General features: G+C 37.6%; 1 protein-coding gene across 1 annotated transcript in view; it reads left to right on the top strand.

Moving 5' to 3' along the window:
* Positions 1-19,258, top strand: part of CTNNA1 (catenin alpha 1) — a 174,225-nt gene that overhangs the window by 59,334 nt on the left and 95,633 nt on the right. Inside the window, exons 4-7 of the mRNA XM_087816341.1 lie at positions 1,081-1,247; positions 1,734-1,853; positions 10,038-10,307; positions 13,002-13,205. Coding sequence (XP_087672467.1) covers positions 1,081-1,247; positions 1,734-1,853; positions 10,038-10,307; positions 13,002-13,205 — 761 coding nt within the window. The remainder of the gene's footprint in view (positions 1-1,080; positions 1,248-1,733; positions 1,854-10,037; positions 10,308-13,001; positions 13,206-19,258) is intronic.

Raw genomic sequence — 19,258 nt, 5'->3', positions numbered from 1 at the left:
GGGAATCAAACCCTAGACCTTTTGGTGTACTGGACAGCGCTCCAACCAACAGAGCCACACTGCCCAGGGCTAGAAAATGCTTTTATAAGTACAGAATAATGTAAAGAATCAGATTGTAACCTGCTATAAATATTATTTGCCTTTTGACTTCAATCTTTTCTTTTTTTAAATTACATACATTTATCATTTTGTCTTTTTTCGGCTTAAGGTTCCATCATATGCCTTAAGATTTTTTCATATATATGTTTATATTTGCAGAATAGTCAATTATAGGCTAGACCATAGTTTACTTAACTAGATGCTTATTGTTGAGCATTTGAATTGTTGGCAGTGTTTTACTCTGAGAAAAACAAATGAGTCAGTGACTGAACTCTGTCTTTCACATATTAGTGAGTCTCTGTTACTGTTTGAGCTATACGTATTAGATAGTTGGGATGGTTAATGAAGTGTGGTGGTCCTGCATAATGGTTCCTATATTTCTGTATAATTCTGTGGATGTGAGGATAGATTGCATTAGATCTATTTTTTTTCTCCCACTCAAATCCTGGATTTAGTTTTTTTTAGGATACATATAATGTTCCTTTTTGAAAGGAGTATTATTAGATTATTGGAATATATCTTTATTGATTTCAGAGAGAGGAAAGGAGAGGGAGAGAGATAGAAACATCAGTGATGAGAGATTCATTGATCGGCTGCCTCCTGCACGCCCCCGACTGGGGATTGAGCCCGCAACCCGGGCATGCGCCCTGACCGGGAATTGAACCCCGATCGCCTGGATCCTAGGTTGACGCTCAACCGCTGAGCCACGCCTGGCCGGGCTGGAAAGAAGTATTTTTTGAGGCTCTTGATATATAGTACCAAATCATTTTCTAGTTATTGTGCTTTCACCAGCAACGCATGAGGGTGCTTTTTTTTTGGTAACAGTTACAAAACAAAAGAAAAACACAACAACAAAAATAAAAACCCTTAAACTAAATTCCATGCATGAAATACACAAAGTTTGAACTATTTTATTTTTTTAAATGTAGACCAGCTATTTGACTCAATTCTGCTGTTTGTTTTCTTCATTCTGTAAAACAGGTGATTTGATGAAGAGTGCTGCAGGAGAGTTTGCAGACGATCCCTGCTCTTCTGTGAAGCGTGGCAACATGGTTCGGGCAGCTCGAGCTTTGCTCTCTGCTGTTACCCGGCTGCTTATTTTGGCTGACATGGCAGATGTCTACAAATTACTTGTTCAGCTGAAAGTTGTAAGTACAGACCTGTGTCTGTCATTTGTTTTCTGTATCACAGTGAAAGGCTACTGGCTGTACTTAGTTCAGCATTCCTTCTAAATGGACCAGGAATGTTTTAATTTCCATTTATTCCTTTATTCCAAGTGTACATCATACTGGCTCTACTGTGTTGTCTTGGTTCTAATGGAGAACTTGTAGCAATGTATTGTTTTGATTCCTTCCTTTTTTGTAGTAGTGATTAATCATTTCCTTGTACCAGCAGAGTTCCAGAGTTGAGAAACCAAGATATGTTAAATTGTATCCTTTAATAGAAGTCAGTAATACTGTCCTTTCCAGCACCCAAAAAGCTCCCATGTAGTAGTTGCTCAAAAGTTTGACTACCATGTAAACTAAAGAGAAAGTTTGGATTGCTATCTGAATTATTTTTAAAAGGCATAAAAAATTATTTCTATACAGACTTACATTGTTTAGAATTTTTCTTTTTGGGCGTATGTTTCATAGGTGGAAGATGGTATCTTGAAAGTGAGGAATGCCGGCACTGAACAAGACTTAGGGATACAGTATAAAGCCCTGAAACCTGAAGTGGATAAACTGAACATTATGGCAGCTAAAAGGCAACAGGTACAAACATGATTTGGGAATATATTAAAGTTGTTTATATTATTGCCTAGTGGGAAAAATGTATTTTACCTAAGTTTTCTGAAGGTACCAGTACCTCTTTCTGCCAATACAGTGCCATTAAAACATTTAATTTAAGGTGTCTTTTCACTATTTTAAAAATTAAGTTGTATTCATATTCTCCTATTTTCAATCTTGTAAAAATTTTGTTTTATGTAGCTTGGCAATTTGTGATAGTGTAGGAGAGGTGATAGTTATGTGCATTCGAGGATTAACTTGAGTTGGTATTGGAGTTTATCTCAGATTTTTAAAAACCATAAACCAGTTAAAACATACTGGAATCACTTTACTATCAGAAAGTATCTCTCTCCTCTCATATTTTTTCACTTTTTATGTATATTTTAGATCCACAGGTTCAGAATCCGTGGAGGTGGAGGGCCCACTAGTTAGTTATGTGTAGATTTTCAAACGGGATGGGGAGCGGGAGGTCCACACCTCTAACCCTCGCATTGTTCAAGGGTCAACTGTATTTTTTATCAGTCACTATTAGTAGTTTCCATAGTGTTAGGAATTTGTGCTGTGTGACATGTGGATCAGTTTTCTTATTTCCAAGCTTTACTAACTCTGGTGTTTTTTTGCTGTTAGGGTGCTTTGAAGTCTTCCCTGTGCCCTTCTTGTTGGATGCTGTGTGTTAGATGTGTGTTCTGTAGGGGAGATTCATATGTCACCATTCAGCTTCCTACAGCTTTCATAGTCCTGATCAAACTTTCAATTCTTATTTTTAAAGAAGCCCTGAAAATACGAATTCTTATTACTATTAGCCAATACCTATATCAGGATATTTTACACTGCAGTTCGCAGAAAAGCCAGCTCCCAAACTACTTAAACAATGAGGGATTTATTTTCTCGCAAATTAGAAATCCCAAGTTATGTTTCTGACTTCAGGGTTGTTAAATTTAAAGGCTTTGCACTATCATCAAGGATTCAGGTTCTTGACATTTTCCAGCACTGCCATCTTCAGTGTGCCTGGCACTGGATGGCTGCTGAAGCTCTAGGCATGACATTTACATACATCAGTATGTCCAGTGAGAAAAAAAGGACTGTTCCTTTTGTTTCTCTAAGCAAACGATTTAGAAGCCCCATAACAGATTTTGCCCTAAATCTGAATTGTGTAACAGCCATTCCTCACTGATCATTGGTAAGAGGAAAGCAGATGCTAGGTCTGACTTAGAGTAATGAAAATCTACCTTATGGTCCAGAATGGGTCAGGACCATAAGGACAAGCCTTCCTAAGGACAGGAACACCCAACAAGAGCTCTGACAAACATTAGAAAATGGGGTCAGTACTTTAAATGTCCAATTTTCGACAGCCTCAGCTTTGAAGACACTTCTTAGTAACTTTCATTTGGTTATATTTACATAGTATAAAAACTCTACCCTAATGGGTTGAGAGGGTTAAATAAATACTGTATGTAAAGCATCTAATATAGTGTCAGGCACTAAGCAGGCCCTCAGCAGTGGGTAACTGGTGAAATGTAGCTATTGCTCATATTTCAAGCTGTAAGATTTGATCAGACTGAACCTGCACATATGAGATCCTGGTTTTACATTTCTAGTACTTAATTTTACACATAATAACATAGCGAGATTTGGTGTACTGTCTGAGTAATATAGTGTATGATCAGTGTACTTTTAGCATTTGTCCTAGTGTTGGCTTATGTCTCCATCACATAAATCTCAAGTAATTTTTCTTTTGCTGGAGCTGATTGATCCTTAGAAGAACTTGTTGAATATAATAGTATGGTAATTCTATAAATACAGCAGACTAGCCAAATTATGTCTACAACTTATTTTACTTCATGTTCTTGCTATAAATCCTTACTTGAATACCTTAAATAAATGTTATTTTTAAAAAATTGCCCTGGCTGGTATGGCTCAGTGGTTAGAGCATTGGCTCCGCGCATCAGAGGGTTGCGGTTTTTGACTCCCAGCCTGGGGTACATACCTGGGTTGTGCCCCCCCCCCCCCCCCCCCCCCGGTCAGGGCGCATGCAGGAGGCAACCAATTGATGTGTTTCTCTGACATCAATGTCCTCCCTCCCTCCCTCCCCAACACTCTCTCTGAAAAACAGTGGAAAAAATATCCTCGGGCGAGGATTAACAACAACAAAAGTTTGGCAAACAGTCACACCGTCTTAAACCCTGGTCATATTTTGGTTTATGAAGACTTAATATATGAGGAAAGTGAGAACATTTAGACTGACATTATTGCATATCTTTGTAAAATGGTAGAATAAATGAATTGATGATGGTCTTGAGATAAAACATAATAATAGTCCAGAATTTTGTATGCTACTGGAGAAACTTACTGGAAATGCTGTCTGAGTTTTAATTCTGTGTGCCATGAATCCCTGAAGAGTTTCAAACATTTCCAAAATAAGATGTCATAAAAATCTTGAAGTTATTAGTTAACATGTCGGATGATCTGTTTGCCTTTCCATATCTGTTTTCTGCCCTTGTTCTCTCTGCTCTCTGCTCAGGAACCTCACCTGTCTGGCCTGCAAACAGGGGTTCCTTTGCCCTCTGGCTCTTGGTTGCTTTGGCCGATGGGAGCACCAGTAGAAGATCAGAGTGAGGCTAGGGTTTTATTCCTCTGGCTACCTCCCGGCTGATTGTCCTGGGTGGCTAAAAGTCATATCCTGTTTCTGGTGATATTCTCTATATGCCTTGTTCTCTGGATTCTGGTAACTGCTGTCTCCTCTTGTCTCTTCAGGCCTAAGTGCTCTAACAGCTTTGTGGTTTCCCTGTATTTTGCCCATACCTTTGTAGCATAGTCCCTAAACCATCTTAGAATTACCTAGTTTGATTTTATTCTCTGTTTATTGCTGGTATCTTGAGTGATATATGTTCCCATTTTAAAGTTTGTCTTGGGTTTGTAGTATGTCATGGTTATTTATAGATTTCCTTGGGCCTAATTCTTTAACCTTTAGCCTTAGGTTCCTACAATAAAATCCATTGAGTAGGCTGGCTATAGGCTCCTGTGTGCCTCCTGTTCATAAAATGGCCTTTTATAGGATCTGGGCCTTGGAGTGTATTCCTGTAAACTAGTGCTTTTCTTGGGAATTAGACTGCTACTCATTTTCTCCTAAGGTCCCAGCCTGGTAGAAACTTTATTCTCCTTTTTAGGTATTGCCTCCTCCTTCAGTAAATGGTCCATTTTTCCACACTGTGTTTTCTGGCAGAATTCCTCTATTACTGTATGCTTAGCCCCCGGACTGTTTTCACTTTTGACTTTTTCTTCTGTCCCCAGACATGGTGTATAACTTCTCTTTGCGGGCATCCCTAGTCCACAAACAGGGTATTTCCTCAAGAGCAGTATTTGGGTTCGATGTATGTACTGGCTCTCTTAGCCTTACTTGTATCGTTTAAGCAGCAGCCACCACCTATTGAGGAAATGCTGAACCTTATAAAGTCTACAGTCTCTCTGGAATTTACCTATTTGTTCTTAAGGTTTTTCTGAGCACAAACATGTAAAAGAGTTTCTCCAGGGGTAGAGAATATCATTCCATCTACCCATCCACCTCGCACCCATTTATCCATCCACCCACCCACCTAACCATTCATTCGTCTACTCATTTCTGCCCCCCCCTCCCCCCCACATCATTTCCAGGCATATAAAGTCTGGGTCCAAGGCAAGCTGTCTTTTTAAAATAGTCAGGAAACCTGCCAGCTTTTGGCATAATCTTTCACGTGCCGAAACTCACATCCTAACACATTCTATCTTCCCAGCATTTTGGGGGGTCCCTGAGTGTTCATTCAGAAGACCTGGGTGAACCTGCCATCTGGGTGGGGACTGTTAAGAGACTAGAGTCCACAAAACTAGGAGCTCTATCCTAGTGAGGGCTGTTGTTGAAAACAGTGAATCGCTCTAAAAAAGTGTTTATTATGAGCTAAACACAGTTATAAGCTCTTTATAAACAAACTCAATCTTTACAAAATGGTATAAGGTAGACACTATAATTGATCAGATATTAATATCAATAGATGAAGTAATTAATTTGAATTATTTAACCTTCAGAGAGGTTAAGTAATTTGGCAAGGTCATTCATCCAGTAAGTGGTAGAGCTAGGTTTTGAATTGGGCTCTCTGGCTCCAGAGGACAGGGATTTTATTTAAATTGCTGCTGTAATCCCCTGGTGCTTAGAACATTGCTTGTATATAGTAGTGCCCCATAAACATTTACTTTAACAAATGAGTGAATAAGCACACCGCTTCCCTGTACTACACATCCATCCTGAAGTGGAATTCTGAGCGTGGCCCTAATCTTTTGCTTTATTGAGCTAGAATACTATTGGCTGACTAGAAGTGTTGAATTTCCATTAGGCTGCAGGCTTTTCTTTGATGATAAGGGTAAAATAGATGGGACAGAGGTTAGGATGGGCTGGGATCTACTGTGGTTCCTATGAGGACTACCTCTGCCTTACACTGTCACCTCTGGCATGTTGAGGTAGTTGTAAAATTGTGATTCTTCTTACCTAGTCTATAAACTCTGATTTCCATAATTATTTTTCTGAAAATCTGACCAGATACATTGGTAACAGATAGTACTGCCAGTGTTGTATATGTAAATTATCTGGACCGGCTGGGTTTGATCATGGGCCATTTCTTTAAGTATAGTCATTTAAGTCCAAGAGAAGACATCTGATCAAATTTTATATTAAGAGGGAAATAAGAGGAAACTTGCACTTGAATTTCCAGCTCTTGGTAAGAGAGAGTGTTATAAATTGCTTAAAAGTTAGCTTCTGTTTCTTGGTCACTACATGTCGTGGTTCAGTTACATTGAAAGCAGTCATTTCTTCCTTATGTTTTTTGTTTGTTTCTGAGTTTGCCTGAAACATAACTGAATTGGTGAAGTTAAAGAATCATGAAGGTTAAGGTAGACCAACGCACTCTTACTTCATAAGTAATCTATTATATTGCTAATAGCTCACTTTTCCCACTAATCTGGATTACTTATAAGCACTGTGTATCTTGAAAATAATACTTATAATTGATTATTTTTATAGTAAATAGTGCTGCCTTATGATAGTGCCCATTTTCTTATCTGTACTTAACAAAATCTAGTTTCTCTGTGCTATGGCAAAAGCAGTTCTAAAGAGAGAAAGTAGTGCCCTGGCCAGGTAGCCCAGTTGGTTGGATGTTGTCCCATACACCAAAATCTAGGTTTCGGGTTTGATTCCCGGTCAGGGCACATACCTAGATTGTGGGCTTGATTCTCTGGTCAGGATGCGTATGGGAAGCAACCGATCGATGTTTCTCTCTCATATTGGTATTTCTGTCTTTCCTCCTTCCTCTCTCTAAAATCAGTTAAAAACAACAACAACATATCCTCAGGTAAATATTAAAAAAAAAAATAATAAAAAAGAGAAAGTGAACACGTTAGCAGTTAGGACAAATGATATTTAGCTGTTATAGATTGTTCATGGCATAGATATTCCCCAATACTTGGTAAATAGGAGTCTATCCAGGGATACATTGTGGTGAGGGCAAGACAATTAGAAAATGCCATACAGAACACATGCAACAGCTGCTTAAGCATAATCGTTAGCTCTAGTCCCATGTCATAGCTTGAGTCTTGAGATGATCATTAGGCTTTTAAATCCATGGGATCCTGTTTCTGAATATTTAACCTAGTGCAGTCTTTGAAAGAGTAGAAGGTTTTCTGGTGTTGTTTTAATTCTCCAAATTCAAGCTAAACTTTTATTTTACTTTGTTGAACTCTCTGGGCTTCCCCTAAGCCCTGCTATTTCCCAGGAAAACATTCTTATATATCTGCTTTAACTGTTTAAGCAAAAGTATGATATTCCATTTAAGAGCACTCCTCTGTTGGTTGCCTGATTTGTATTATTGAGCCCACACTCAGGAATTACATGGTGTGATTTGAAAACCAGGCTGCAGTCAGTTCCCAGGGATGGTTAGGTCTCCCTGCTCCCATCTTCCAGTGACTCTGACTGCCTGCAGTGACCCAGCAAACAGGTGTGATGTACCTGCTGGAACTCCAGCCTGCAGATCACCATCGCTCTGTCCTTTATGCTGGGCTGCCCCTGTGCCTCAGGTGTAGAAGTTTGTCATACCAGGCCAGGCAGTGGCTTTAGACAAGTCAGGCATTGAATAGCAATTCTGACACTATGTATTAGCTTTAGGTGACCACAAGTGTCTTTGATAACCTTTATATGAGGCTGTACTGATCTAGGTTATAGGTACTTAGGAAGAATGCCAAAGCTGATTGCAAAACATTTATTAAAACAGAGGACAATACAATTGCTTAAAGGCAAATGCCTCCCTAGAGACTTAGAAGTCCTTGAGATTGTGGTGAGGACAAGACATTTAGAAAATGCTACACAGAATTTGTGTACCTGTTGTTTAAGCATAATAGTTAGCATCAGTCCCCTGTCATAGATGGAGTCTTGAAATGACCACTGATTCTTTAAATCCACAGGGTCCTGTTTCTGAATATTTAGCCTAATGTACTGTGCTACAGAGCATTTGGAGTGCTGTGAGCTATTACTTGCAAATTCAAATTCCAAATGAGAAAAGAATTCTAGGAGAAAAGAAAGCTGTCATATTATATAAGGTTTAAATAAATATGCAAACCTAAAATATATGGTGAGATAAAGTTTCAGATAAAGGAAGCCAGTTCGGTGTCTCTAATGCTTAATTAGGAACGCATCTAGAAAGATGAGCATTAAATAGCTGAGTCAGACTTTGAGTAATTGACTTTGGCCTTTCTAAGTTAGTTTTCTCTTACATGTTTACACATGTAATACTTCTTTTTAACACATTTAAATTTGTAATCTAGGATTCATTTGGTGAGATTAACATTGAAAGTCTGTGATTACATAAAATAGAGTTGAAACAGCTCTGGTGGTCACTTGTATTTCTCTTCTATGGTGGTGATCCACATTTACTAAAGACAGCTTTTTGATCCACATTTACTAAACACTTAATTTTTTCTTTGAGTAATTTCAGTAACAATGGGATATCAGAAGTACCCTCTTCTCATCTTGCTTATTGTTGGTATCACTTACTTGTCACTTAGCATATTCACCCTGTTTACCAATTAGATGCCAGTAGTGGAAATCATTTCAGGAACTTCAAATCCTTTTAACTGTGGATTATAATTATGGGGTAGAAGAAATTGAAAATGGACAGTTTCACTTAGGACTACATGTACATAGAATATTACAATGAAAATAAAAACCTTTTGATTTCCAGTTATGGAGCACATGAGCCTCAGCTTTGTGCCTAATGACCTGTGTCCTAAGATGGTCTTTGGGGAGGGGGAAGGGAGGGGAGGAGTTGTGTACTTGGGAGAACACCTGGCTGGTTTGCATAGTTCATGTACACCTGTGGTATCCCATCCCAGATTTCACAAAACTCTTGTAATGAATTTTTGTAACAATAAAAAACCCTCATAATAAATCTTTATTTGAGTCTGTCTCTGAATGATTTTTCTATTTTGGTTGGAGTAGGTACATACATCTTTATATAGTTGTAATCAAGATGCTAGTCAGGTACAGTTGGCATGACTCAGTGGTTGAGGATCAACCCATGATACAGGAAATCGGGGTTCGATTCCCTGTCAGGGCACATGCCGGGGTTGCCAGCTTGATCCCCAGTAAGGGGTGTGCTGGAGGCAGCTGATCAATGACTCTCTCATCATTGATGTTTCTATCTCTCCCTCTCCCTTTCTCTCTCTGAAATCAATAAAGACATATTTAAAAAAATAAAAAAGATGCTAGTCACTTCTGTGTTTTGCTTTTTATTTAGTGCTGTGCTAAGTGCTTTACATGCATTATCCCTTTTAATCCTCAATATAATTATAAGAGAGGTACTGTTATTGTTCCTGTTTTACAGAAGGTGAAACTGACCATGGAGAGTTAAAGTAAGATCACAATAGCCAGGAAAAAGGAGAGCTGGAGGTTGAAATCCAGGTCTTTGTGATTTGGAAAAGTTTGAACTCTTACCTACTAAACCATATTGCCTCCTTTGTGATGAACTTTCAAGCCACAGTATTAATGAAAATATTGTGACTAATTAGTAGAAATCCTAATTTTTCAGTATTTACTGACAAAGTTTTATATGAATAGAACCCATATAAAGACTGTTCCAATTTCTTGTTTTATAGGAACTGAAAGATGTGGGCCATCGTGATCAGATGGCTGCAGCCAGAGGAATCCTGCAGAAAAACGTTCCGATTCTCTATACTGCGTCCCAGGCATGCCTACAGCACCCTGATGTTGCTGCCTATAAGGCCAACAGAGACCTGATATACAAGCAGCTGCAGCAGGCAGTCACAGGCATTTCCAATGCAGCCCAGGCCACTGCATCAGATGATGCCTCCCAGCACCAGGGCGGAGGAGGAGGAGAACTGGCATATGCGCTCAATAACTTTGATGTAAGTTATGTTTGAGAGGAAACTTCAGGCTTTTGACCATCCCACAAAGTTACGAGATTTCATGAAAGCTGAATTTCTGCTTATATTTGCAATCTAAGTTGAAAGAAATTTCATGAATCATCAATCTACTTACCTTGACTTGATTGAAAGCATTTCTCTCTCTTTTCTTTTTTAGTTAGAGTTAAACTTCTAAATTCTTTTATGTATCTTGTGTTTCCTATGAGGTCATTCTTTATTGAGGATATGAGTTCAGTTCATTTTAACCAGGATTTTAACCTTTTGGCAGATTTGAAGCTATGGGAGATACAGAGGCAAATGCATAGTCTGGTGGGAGATACAAACACATCATAAATGACAAACAGAAGTGCCATCATCATCTCTGCCTAGATATACTTTTTCTCTCAATGACTAAATTATAATAATAGACAAAATTTAGTCAAGCGTAAGCAAATTTGGGGTTAAAATACTTTTGTAGCATAATGCCATGTAATTACCGTTTATGGATGATTCCTATGCGTTCTGTGTACGCACTGTCCTATGTATCTAATCTTAATTTTTTTTGGTGAGTTTGTGTTTTTAAAATTTTTACCCACAATCCTCCTGGCTTCCAGTAGATGGCAGCGTTTAAGATTAAAAAAAAAAATTATCTTTATTGTTGAAAGTATTATAGATGTCCCCCCCCCCCATTGATCCCCTTTACCCCACATCTGCTCCCCCTGCCCTTCTCCACACTTGTCTGTGTATCTGGGTTATGCATATAAATTCTTTGGTCGTTCCCCCGCCCCCCGCCTCGTCATTCTGTTCCATGCTTCTGTGTCTGGATCTATTTTGTTCATTATGTAACACATATGAATGAGATCATATGATACTTGTCTTTCTCTGACTGGCTTATTTCACTTAGCATACTACTTTCCAGGCCCATCCATGCTATTCCAAAGTGTAAGAGATCCTTCTTTTTTACAGCTGCATAATATTTCATAAGATTTTTTAAGTGTGTTTTTTTTTAACTAACTGTTGGGTTATTTTTTAAGAAAATTAATATAAGGGAAAATTGCTTTCCAGGTTGCCAGCATCTTTCCATAAGTAGGAATGCTTTAAAGTAAAGAATTAATACGATGGAGTGCATTTTGTTTTTAACATTTTTTTCCTTGCCTTTACCTTTTCTTTCCTTTGTCTCAGCACTTGACTTTGGCTTGGGTAACTGATCCTTGCTGATCCGAATGGATGATTTAATACTTTTCATAAACTACAAAAACATGGTATTAGAACTGAATTTTTACCCTGGAACCTTAAGCATTAAATTTATAGCAAACTGATGATACATCTTATAATTTTCTGGCATTGTTGTTTTTCCTGCTCAAATTTGGCAGTAGTGGCTATTGGCCTCTTTCGAAGCAGTAAAGGTTACATTTTGCCCTAAGTTGAGTAATATCAGAGGCCACTTAATTCATATGTGAGGAGGTTGGACTGAATGACCACAGGCGGGTTGTAGCTCTATGACTAAGTTCTGGGACCATTTATTCCTCATTCCTGTTGGTCAGAATGCATTGTGTGTTCTGTTTTGACCAGCAATCCTGCAGTAACTTAATCTGGTAAGAAAAATGATGAGCTAAAATGTAGGTTAATAATGAACTCAAGGTATTGCATGTTAAAATTTGAAACTGAGTGTTCTTTGGAAAGGAAAGAAGAAATGTCCACTTATTGGAAAAGGGCAAGCTTTTTAAAGAAAAACCTTGGCATTTAAGTTGAAATCAATAAGAATATAGTTCCCATAAAAGAAAATTAAAGGCAAAATACTTGCACAGATATTTACCAGTGTAAGGATAAATTGTATCATGTGGAGAAGTTGGAGGGAGATGAATAGCCACTGTCCTATGGGTGTTGATACTCTGTCTTATGGGTGTTGACCTAGTACCTATAGGTTACTTGTGACCTGACCTCACTCATCACTGGTAAAGCTGGACTTAAGTGGAATTGAGGAAGTGAAAGGCAGACAGGAAGGATTTATTTTTATTGGAGCATTTATGTCACAGAGTGATGGATGGATTGTTGGGATGGATTACTATCATCTCTTACAGAATACCTGGAGGTATTTGAGAAAAGAAAGTCTTGAATTTAGACATAACAGGATAAATTTGAGACTGAATTGTTCATAAACATTTGACGAGATATGTAAGGTGAGGAAAATAGATTGATACTGATTATAAATGCATTTTGTTCTGAAACTTTGAGAACAGATGTCAATGTTATTTTTTCATAGTGAAACAGTTCTGCTAGTGTTATGTGGCAATTTTATAGCCTGTATATAGAAAAGAAAGAGAACTAACTTTTATTTTCCCTGTAATTCTCATTTGGTAACTTAATTTACTAATACTACATAGGCTGACCTTTAGATGTTCAGATTAAGTAGTTTGAACATGAATTTTATGCTGACATACTTTTGCTTGCCATTTGTGGTATACCTTATCCAGACCTTGTTCAGCTGGATAGTACTGCTTCCAGTACCTTCTCTGAGAATTGATCCATAGGCCAACTTGTGTGGGATGGCCCCTCATCTGCCAAGGAGTATAACTTTTTTCAGGATTGTAATTTTTGTGTTAAATCTTGATGTCTCTAATCAACACTTTCCTCACCTTTTCTAATAATGGAGGGAACAGAGATTAGCAGTAATATTCAATAATGCTTCCTCTGCAGAAACAAATCATTGTGGACCCCTTGAGCTTCAGCGAGGAGCGCTTCAGGCCGTCCCTGGAGGAGCGCCTGGAAAGCATCATTAGTGGGGCCGCCCTAATGGCTGACTCGTCCTGCACTCGTGATGACCGGCGTGAGAGAATCGTGGCTGAGTGTAATGCTGTTCGCCAGGCCCTGCAGGACCTGCTCTCGGAGTACATGGGCAATGTGAGTATCAGGACTTTTCTTTCAAATAAGAGGAGTTTCCCATACAGATATTGGATCTGAGATGTTTTAACTAAATGGCAAATATGTTCTTGGCTCCTTGACTCTTTTGGGTGAGGCATAATTTTCAAGGAATAGATAAATCGCTTTTTATGTGCCCCTTTCCTCCCCAACTGTTTTATTTTGAAAAATTTTAAACTTATGGCTCTGGCCAGGTAGCTCAGTTGGTTGGAATGTCATCCCGATATACCAAGGTTGTAGGTTCGATCCCCAGTCAGGGCACATAAGAATCAATCAATCAATCAATGCATGGATAGGTGGAACAACAGATTGATGTTTCTCTCTCTCTCTCAAAAAAATATTAAAAGAATTTTTTAAACTTATAAAAATAATACTATGAGCACTCGTGTATCCTTTATCTAGATTTATTGAGTAACACTTAGAAATGTGTGCACGTTTGTGTACATAAATGTATGTCTATATACATTTATGTGTGTCTATATACATAACCTTTTGAAAGTGAGTTTCAGACATTGGGTTGCTTCACCTCTAAATATTTCAGCATGTATCTCCTAAAGATAATGACCTTCATTACCCCTAAAATTTTTACCACATATAGGTGGCCATTTAATTTTGAGCAAAACAGAATGCTGAAAATATATGTATAGTTGGTCAGTTTTTTTTCATGAATCATATAGAATGTTGTAAGAGCAGGTAACTCCTGCCCGGCCGGGCGTGGCTCTGTGGTTGAACATCGATCTAGGATCTAAGAGATCGCAGTTTGATTCCGGGTCAGGGCCTATGCCTGGGTTGTAGGCTTGTTCCCCGGTTGGAGGGCATGCAGGAGGCAGCCTATCAATGACTCTCTCATCATTGATGTTATGCCCTCACCCTGAAATCAATAAAAGATATATTTAAAAAAAACAAAAACAAAAGAGCAAGTAACTCTTAAGTAGAGCTGTGTTAGAAAAACTGAATAGTGTTTTTGAATTTTTAAAATTTGGCTTTAAAAACCTGTGCTGCGAAATTTGACACCTGACTTTTTTTGCCACAGAAAAGACTATACTTACTGATTTTTTGTGTATATGTGTCTGTTGTTAATGTCTTTTTTCTTCCCTAACCCTTCTTCCATTCTAGTTATTTAATACTAATTTAGGATTACTGTAGTTTAAGGCCTTGTACTCAGTATTTTACTGTGACAAGGAATAAATGAAATAAAAATTATATAAAATTATTTTAAAGGAAAGAAGGTAAATATAAATTAGCTCTCACTGGTGATTTTTGCCTACTTAATACTTTCCAGGAAAAGATCTTGGTACTTTCTCATTTGTTCATTTGCCATACATCATCTTTGTTTACTTATATGCCTATATAAGTGAACAGAAAATAACAGTGGGTCATGATGGAATTCCTAGGGTGAAGATGAATGTTTTCCTGTTTTTATTTTGTTTCTACCATATTGTGAAATTAGTGAAGCATATTGAATTTTTTAAGCCATTGCCATGTTTTGATCATATGTAGTCTACCTCAGAAAAATGAGATTACAGGCTTGGTTAAATCAAATGGAAAAAGTGGTTGATATGTCGCCATGAAAATGTAGGACACATTTAAAAATCCTTATCTAAGCTTGAAAATCAGAAAATGTAAAAAAAATAGATAATTTGAAGACTGGCTCATGTTGGAGATTTATACATGGAAACAAAGAACTTGTGTGTATGTGGATCTGCTATCACATGTAGTGCTGAAGTGGTGCAGAGTGTCCAATGCAATTATGATTAGGAAACCACTTTAAAAACAGCCTTTAGTGGGGGAATATGTGGTAAATCTGTTTTCATTGCTATATACTAGAGCTTCCTAACCAGTCAACAAGGTATCCCTTGAGTCTTGGGATTGGTCAGATTTTGGGCTAGTCATCCTGGTCATGAGTAACCTCCTGGCTTCTCCCTAGAGTATCAGACACATAGTATTTGCTATTTGTGCCGTGGACATAAGTAAAGGTGAGAAGCACTAATTTATACTGAAGACATGGAGACCATAACAGCATACTTACATAACGTTTTATTATGTAAGTAAAAACTAGAACAGTGATTGATGTTTGGGTGAAATGTAAGGATTATGGTGGGGGTTTTGAAAGAAATTATCTTGATTCAGAAATATATTTTAGAAGATGGCCTTTGGGCACGTGGAGAATTGAGATAATCTGGATTAATTAAATCTGGCTCACTGCATGGAACTTTGTAGACAGAGTATAGGAAAGTCCAGAAGAGCTCACATATTTTTACTTTTTCATTCCTGGATTCTCTCAGTCACGTCAGTATTTTTATAGATCTCTCACAATCTTTCCATGATCTCTTGAGTCTGTCTTCCTCATCATGTGTTGCTGCTTGTCAAGTTACATTAGTTTTTCCCTCTAAGGCAATGGTTCTTAACTTTGGATTCACATTAGAATCCCCGGGGAACTTTCAAAAAATCCTGATGTTTAGGTTGTCCCCCAATTAAGTCAAAATCACTGGATTGAGGTCTAGGTGTCAGTATTTTTAAAAGTTCCCTCAGGGATCCCAGTGTGTACAGTTAGGGTGGAGAGATGACTCTTACGGTTTATTGCATTTGTCCCTTTCTGTCTCTGTGGCTGTTGCCTTATTCCAGACTCTATTCACTTTCTTTATTTTTAATCTGTTCCGCCTGCTTACGCTGATCTGAGCTTATGCCTTCGATAGGACATTATTTATTACGTTTTTGAAATTCCCTCCCACCTGTTTAAACCTAACCTGTTTTTCCTTTAAGTACCCTGCTCTCCCACCTCCCTGATCTCTTTGCTGAAGGCCATTTTAAACTGTATCTTTCTACATTATTTCTTCGTTGCTTGAAGTTTTGCACCGAATTGTTTATGTTGAATTGTTGCTTAATTGTATTTTCTTTATCCATGTAACTTCTGCAGCTAAATTTTAAGCATTTGAAAGATGGGAACTATTTTTAAAATACTCTTTTCAGGGTCAAGTATAATGCTAGAAGTACTCAGTAAGTGCCTGCTTGATGAACTCACTCTGACTTGGGAGAATGCATAAAATGCACAATTTTGGATATTCATAGTGCTAAGGATGCATTAAGAAAGATTCTTGCTCTTATTGCCTTACATTCCAGAAGGTTATGGGGAAAGAGGCCATAGGGTGGTTTACCTCTACTTCCTATAGATCTTTCAGTATACAGATGGCATTTGTAGGAAAAAATTTAACCAACTACACTGAAATAAGTAGTGAGTGAAAGTGATATGTTAGATTAGAGTGGATTTAAATTTAATTCTAACATCAGATGAGGTCCAGACTCCCTTTTAAAGGCTCCAAGGACCAGGAATCTAGCAGCCTTTATGTTCCTGCTTGAATTGTGGTTTGAAGAGTTGGAGGGTATTCTTGGCTCTATTGCTAACTTATTTTAGAATTCTCTAAGAGATATTGATGTCTAAAGTAATGCATTTGACCCCTATTTACTTAACAGGGAAATGCCTCAGGTTATTCAGTGGATCTTTGTAGTTCCACAAATGACTTTCAGGTTTCCTTGAAATGAAATGTGGTTATTGTGGTTAAGTTTAATTTGTTCCTGCTCTATCAGCCTAAGGTTACTTACTCTGCTCGTGAGGGTTCTAGAGAAAGAAAAACAGCTTGGATGGGTGTCGTAATCTTAAAAGGTTTAAAAGTAAATGGATTGAATTAAAAGGAAATGTAATTGAATTTGAAAAAAGTTATTGCCACTTTATTTTTCATAATTGAAAGTCATACACGTACATTAAATTACTGAACCACCATTACTATTAACATTTAGGGATATGTATTTCCAGTTCTTTTTCCTTCTATGCAAGTGTTTTTAAATTTTAAAGTAGTTTGACCTTCTTAATGTTCTTTGCATATAAACAAAATATTTATATAACTAGGGTTCAAGCTATTAGGTTAATAGGTTAAAGCAGACTGCCAGGTTAATGGGTTAAAATTTTTGTTAAATATGTGGCTGATTTTGGATCCCAGTTGTGTGTTATAACGTTCTCTGAAGTTATTTCAGTGCCAGTAAAAAACCTCTTTCTGAAGAACCCTGTACTTTACACAGCTGAATTCTTTATTTGACACTTTTCTTTCTGCTGAGGGATATGCAGACTCTTAATAATGGTCCCTTCTCCCTTTGTTAGGGCATGTGCTTTGAGTTGTTTTTCCAATAGTAGAACTTACTGGGACCAAGCTTATTTGTCTCTTATCACATCTATCTTCAAAAACCAAATTCTCCCCCCCCCAACCCCCAAACTGAAAACACTGAACACAGTGTCTGAAACATAGAAGACCCTCAGATCTTTGAAATGAATTTCACTTGGTTTTGGCCTGAGCAATCTTGCCTAGCAGTTCATGGAATTGTGTTAAGTGACTGGAGTTAGGACTTAAAATTGGCAAGAAGCACATACCTTGGGCTTGAGGAGCTCTAGGTCTGTGCCATCCAGTATGGTAGCCAGTATCCATATGTGGCTATTGCGTACTTGAAATACGACTAGTCCAAATTAAGATGTGCTATAAGTGCAAACTGTACACCAGGCTCAGAGACTGAGTGCGTAGGAAAGGATGTAAAATATCTCACTCATATCTCATTGATCATATTTTGGATATATTGGGTTAAATAATATGTGTACTTAAATTTACCAGCTTGTGTATTTTTTTAACTTACGGCTACTAGAAAATTTTAAATTATATATGTAGTTTATGTTTTTTGCTTTCATTTTATTTCTCTTGGATAGTTCTGACTATTGGATAACCAACCGGCTAAGGTGAGTCGATAAGAGTTTAACATCAACTTCTTCATTGAATGCCCAGAATGATACAGTAATCCTATACCTATAGGTATTATAGTTTATATTGTTTTATAGCTAAAACTATAATTTTAGGCAGAAGAAAATTGGTATAGCTTAGAACCTGGTGAGGATGCTGCTGCTTAGGATACATTTTGTCTTTGTTCTTGCCCTCAAACAGTGGGTGCAGTTGCAGAATCATCAGAGAGGAATGCAATAACTGGGCATTTTGTATTGGACTGGGCATGTATTTGAGGGGGTTCATTATGTTAATATATCAAGTTTAAAATTTTTAATTTGATTTGGATAATAGCTTGACATGGAATGTATGAATAGGATGCAGTTAATGTTCAGTTTGAAAGATATATTGTTATTATAGCGAAGGGAAGCACTTAATTTAGATGCTAATCTCTTCTCAGTTTTGCAAATGACTTCCTGGAATCACTGTAGCATAGCCAGAGTTTCCCAGCCTTTGAAGGACTCTGCAAAGAGCTTGTTACTGCACTATTTTATGGCTGCATTTTCTTATTTTCAAAATTAGAATAGCTTAATAATTTTCTGATTACAGAAGTTCTGTGTTCATTGTCTACCACGTGTAGTCCTACCACCTATTTTTGGTGTACAGCATTCCAGGCTTTATTCTGGGCATGTGAATATATGCACTTATCTTTTCTTACTGTTTCTTTTTTTTTCTCAACAATAAAAATAAGGCTTATCTGTACTATTATACTGCTTAACATATGCCAGCTGTTGTGTTAAGAGATACACATTATTGCCTATTTTACTCCTATAATTTTTATTGAGTTGTTATTTGATTAAAAATACACATACGTAGAGCTGACATTTGAACTCAGATTTCTCTGACCTGAAAGGCTGAGCTCTTAATACTTTTATCATCACATATCTTTGCAAGTCAGCAGATACGATTTACGTCATCATCTTTAATGACTGGAATTTTCCACTGTAGAACTTTCTAAGTGACTGTTCTGAAATTAAATACTTCATACTAAATAAGATAGACCCGTATCTGGTACAGCTGCTTGAAGTGAGCAGAACAGGAAAGCTTTTTAGCATCTCCTCCCATTCTAGACCCTCTGGCCTTAACTTGAGTGTCATAGATGTTTCAGTTGGCTCTGTGATGTGCAACTACAGGGGCTGAGTTTTGTTTTATTATATGCTGTAATTTCTATCTTTGTTTGGACCCTTGGGTTTAGTGCAATAGATACTCACTTGTATT

This window comes from Miniopterus natalensis, chromosome 4, assembly GCF_054644295.1.
Source record: "Miniopterus natalensis isolate mMinNat1 chromosome 4, mMinNat1.hap1, whole genome shotgun sequence".
Lineage (NCBI taxonomy): Eukaryota > Metazoa > Chordata > Mammalia > Chiroptera > Miniopteridae > Miniopterus > Miniopterus natalensis.
This window is presented reverse-complemented; position numbering and strand designations above follow the sequence as displayed.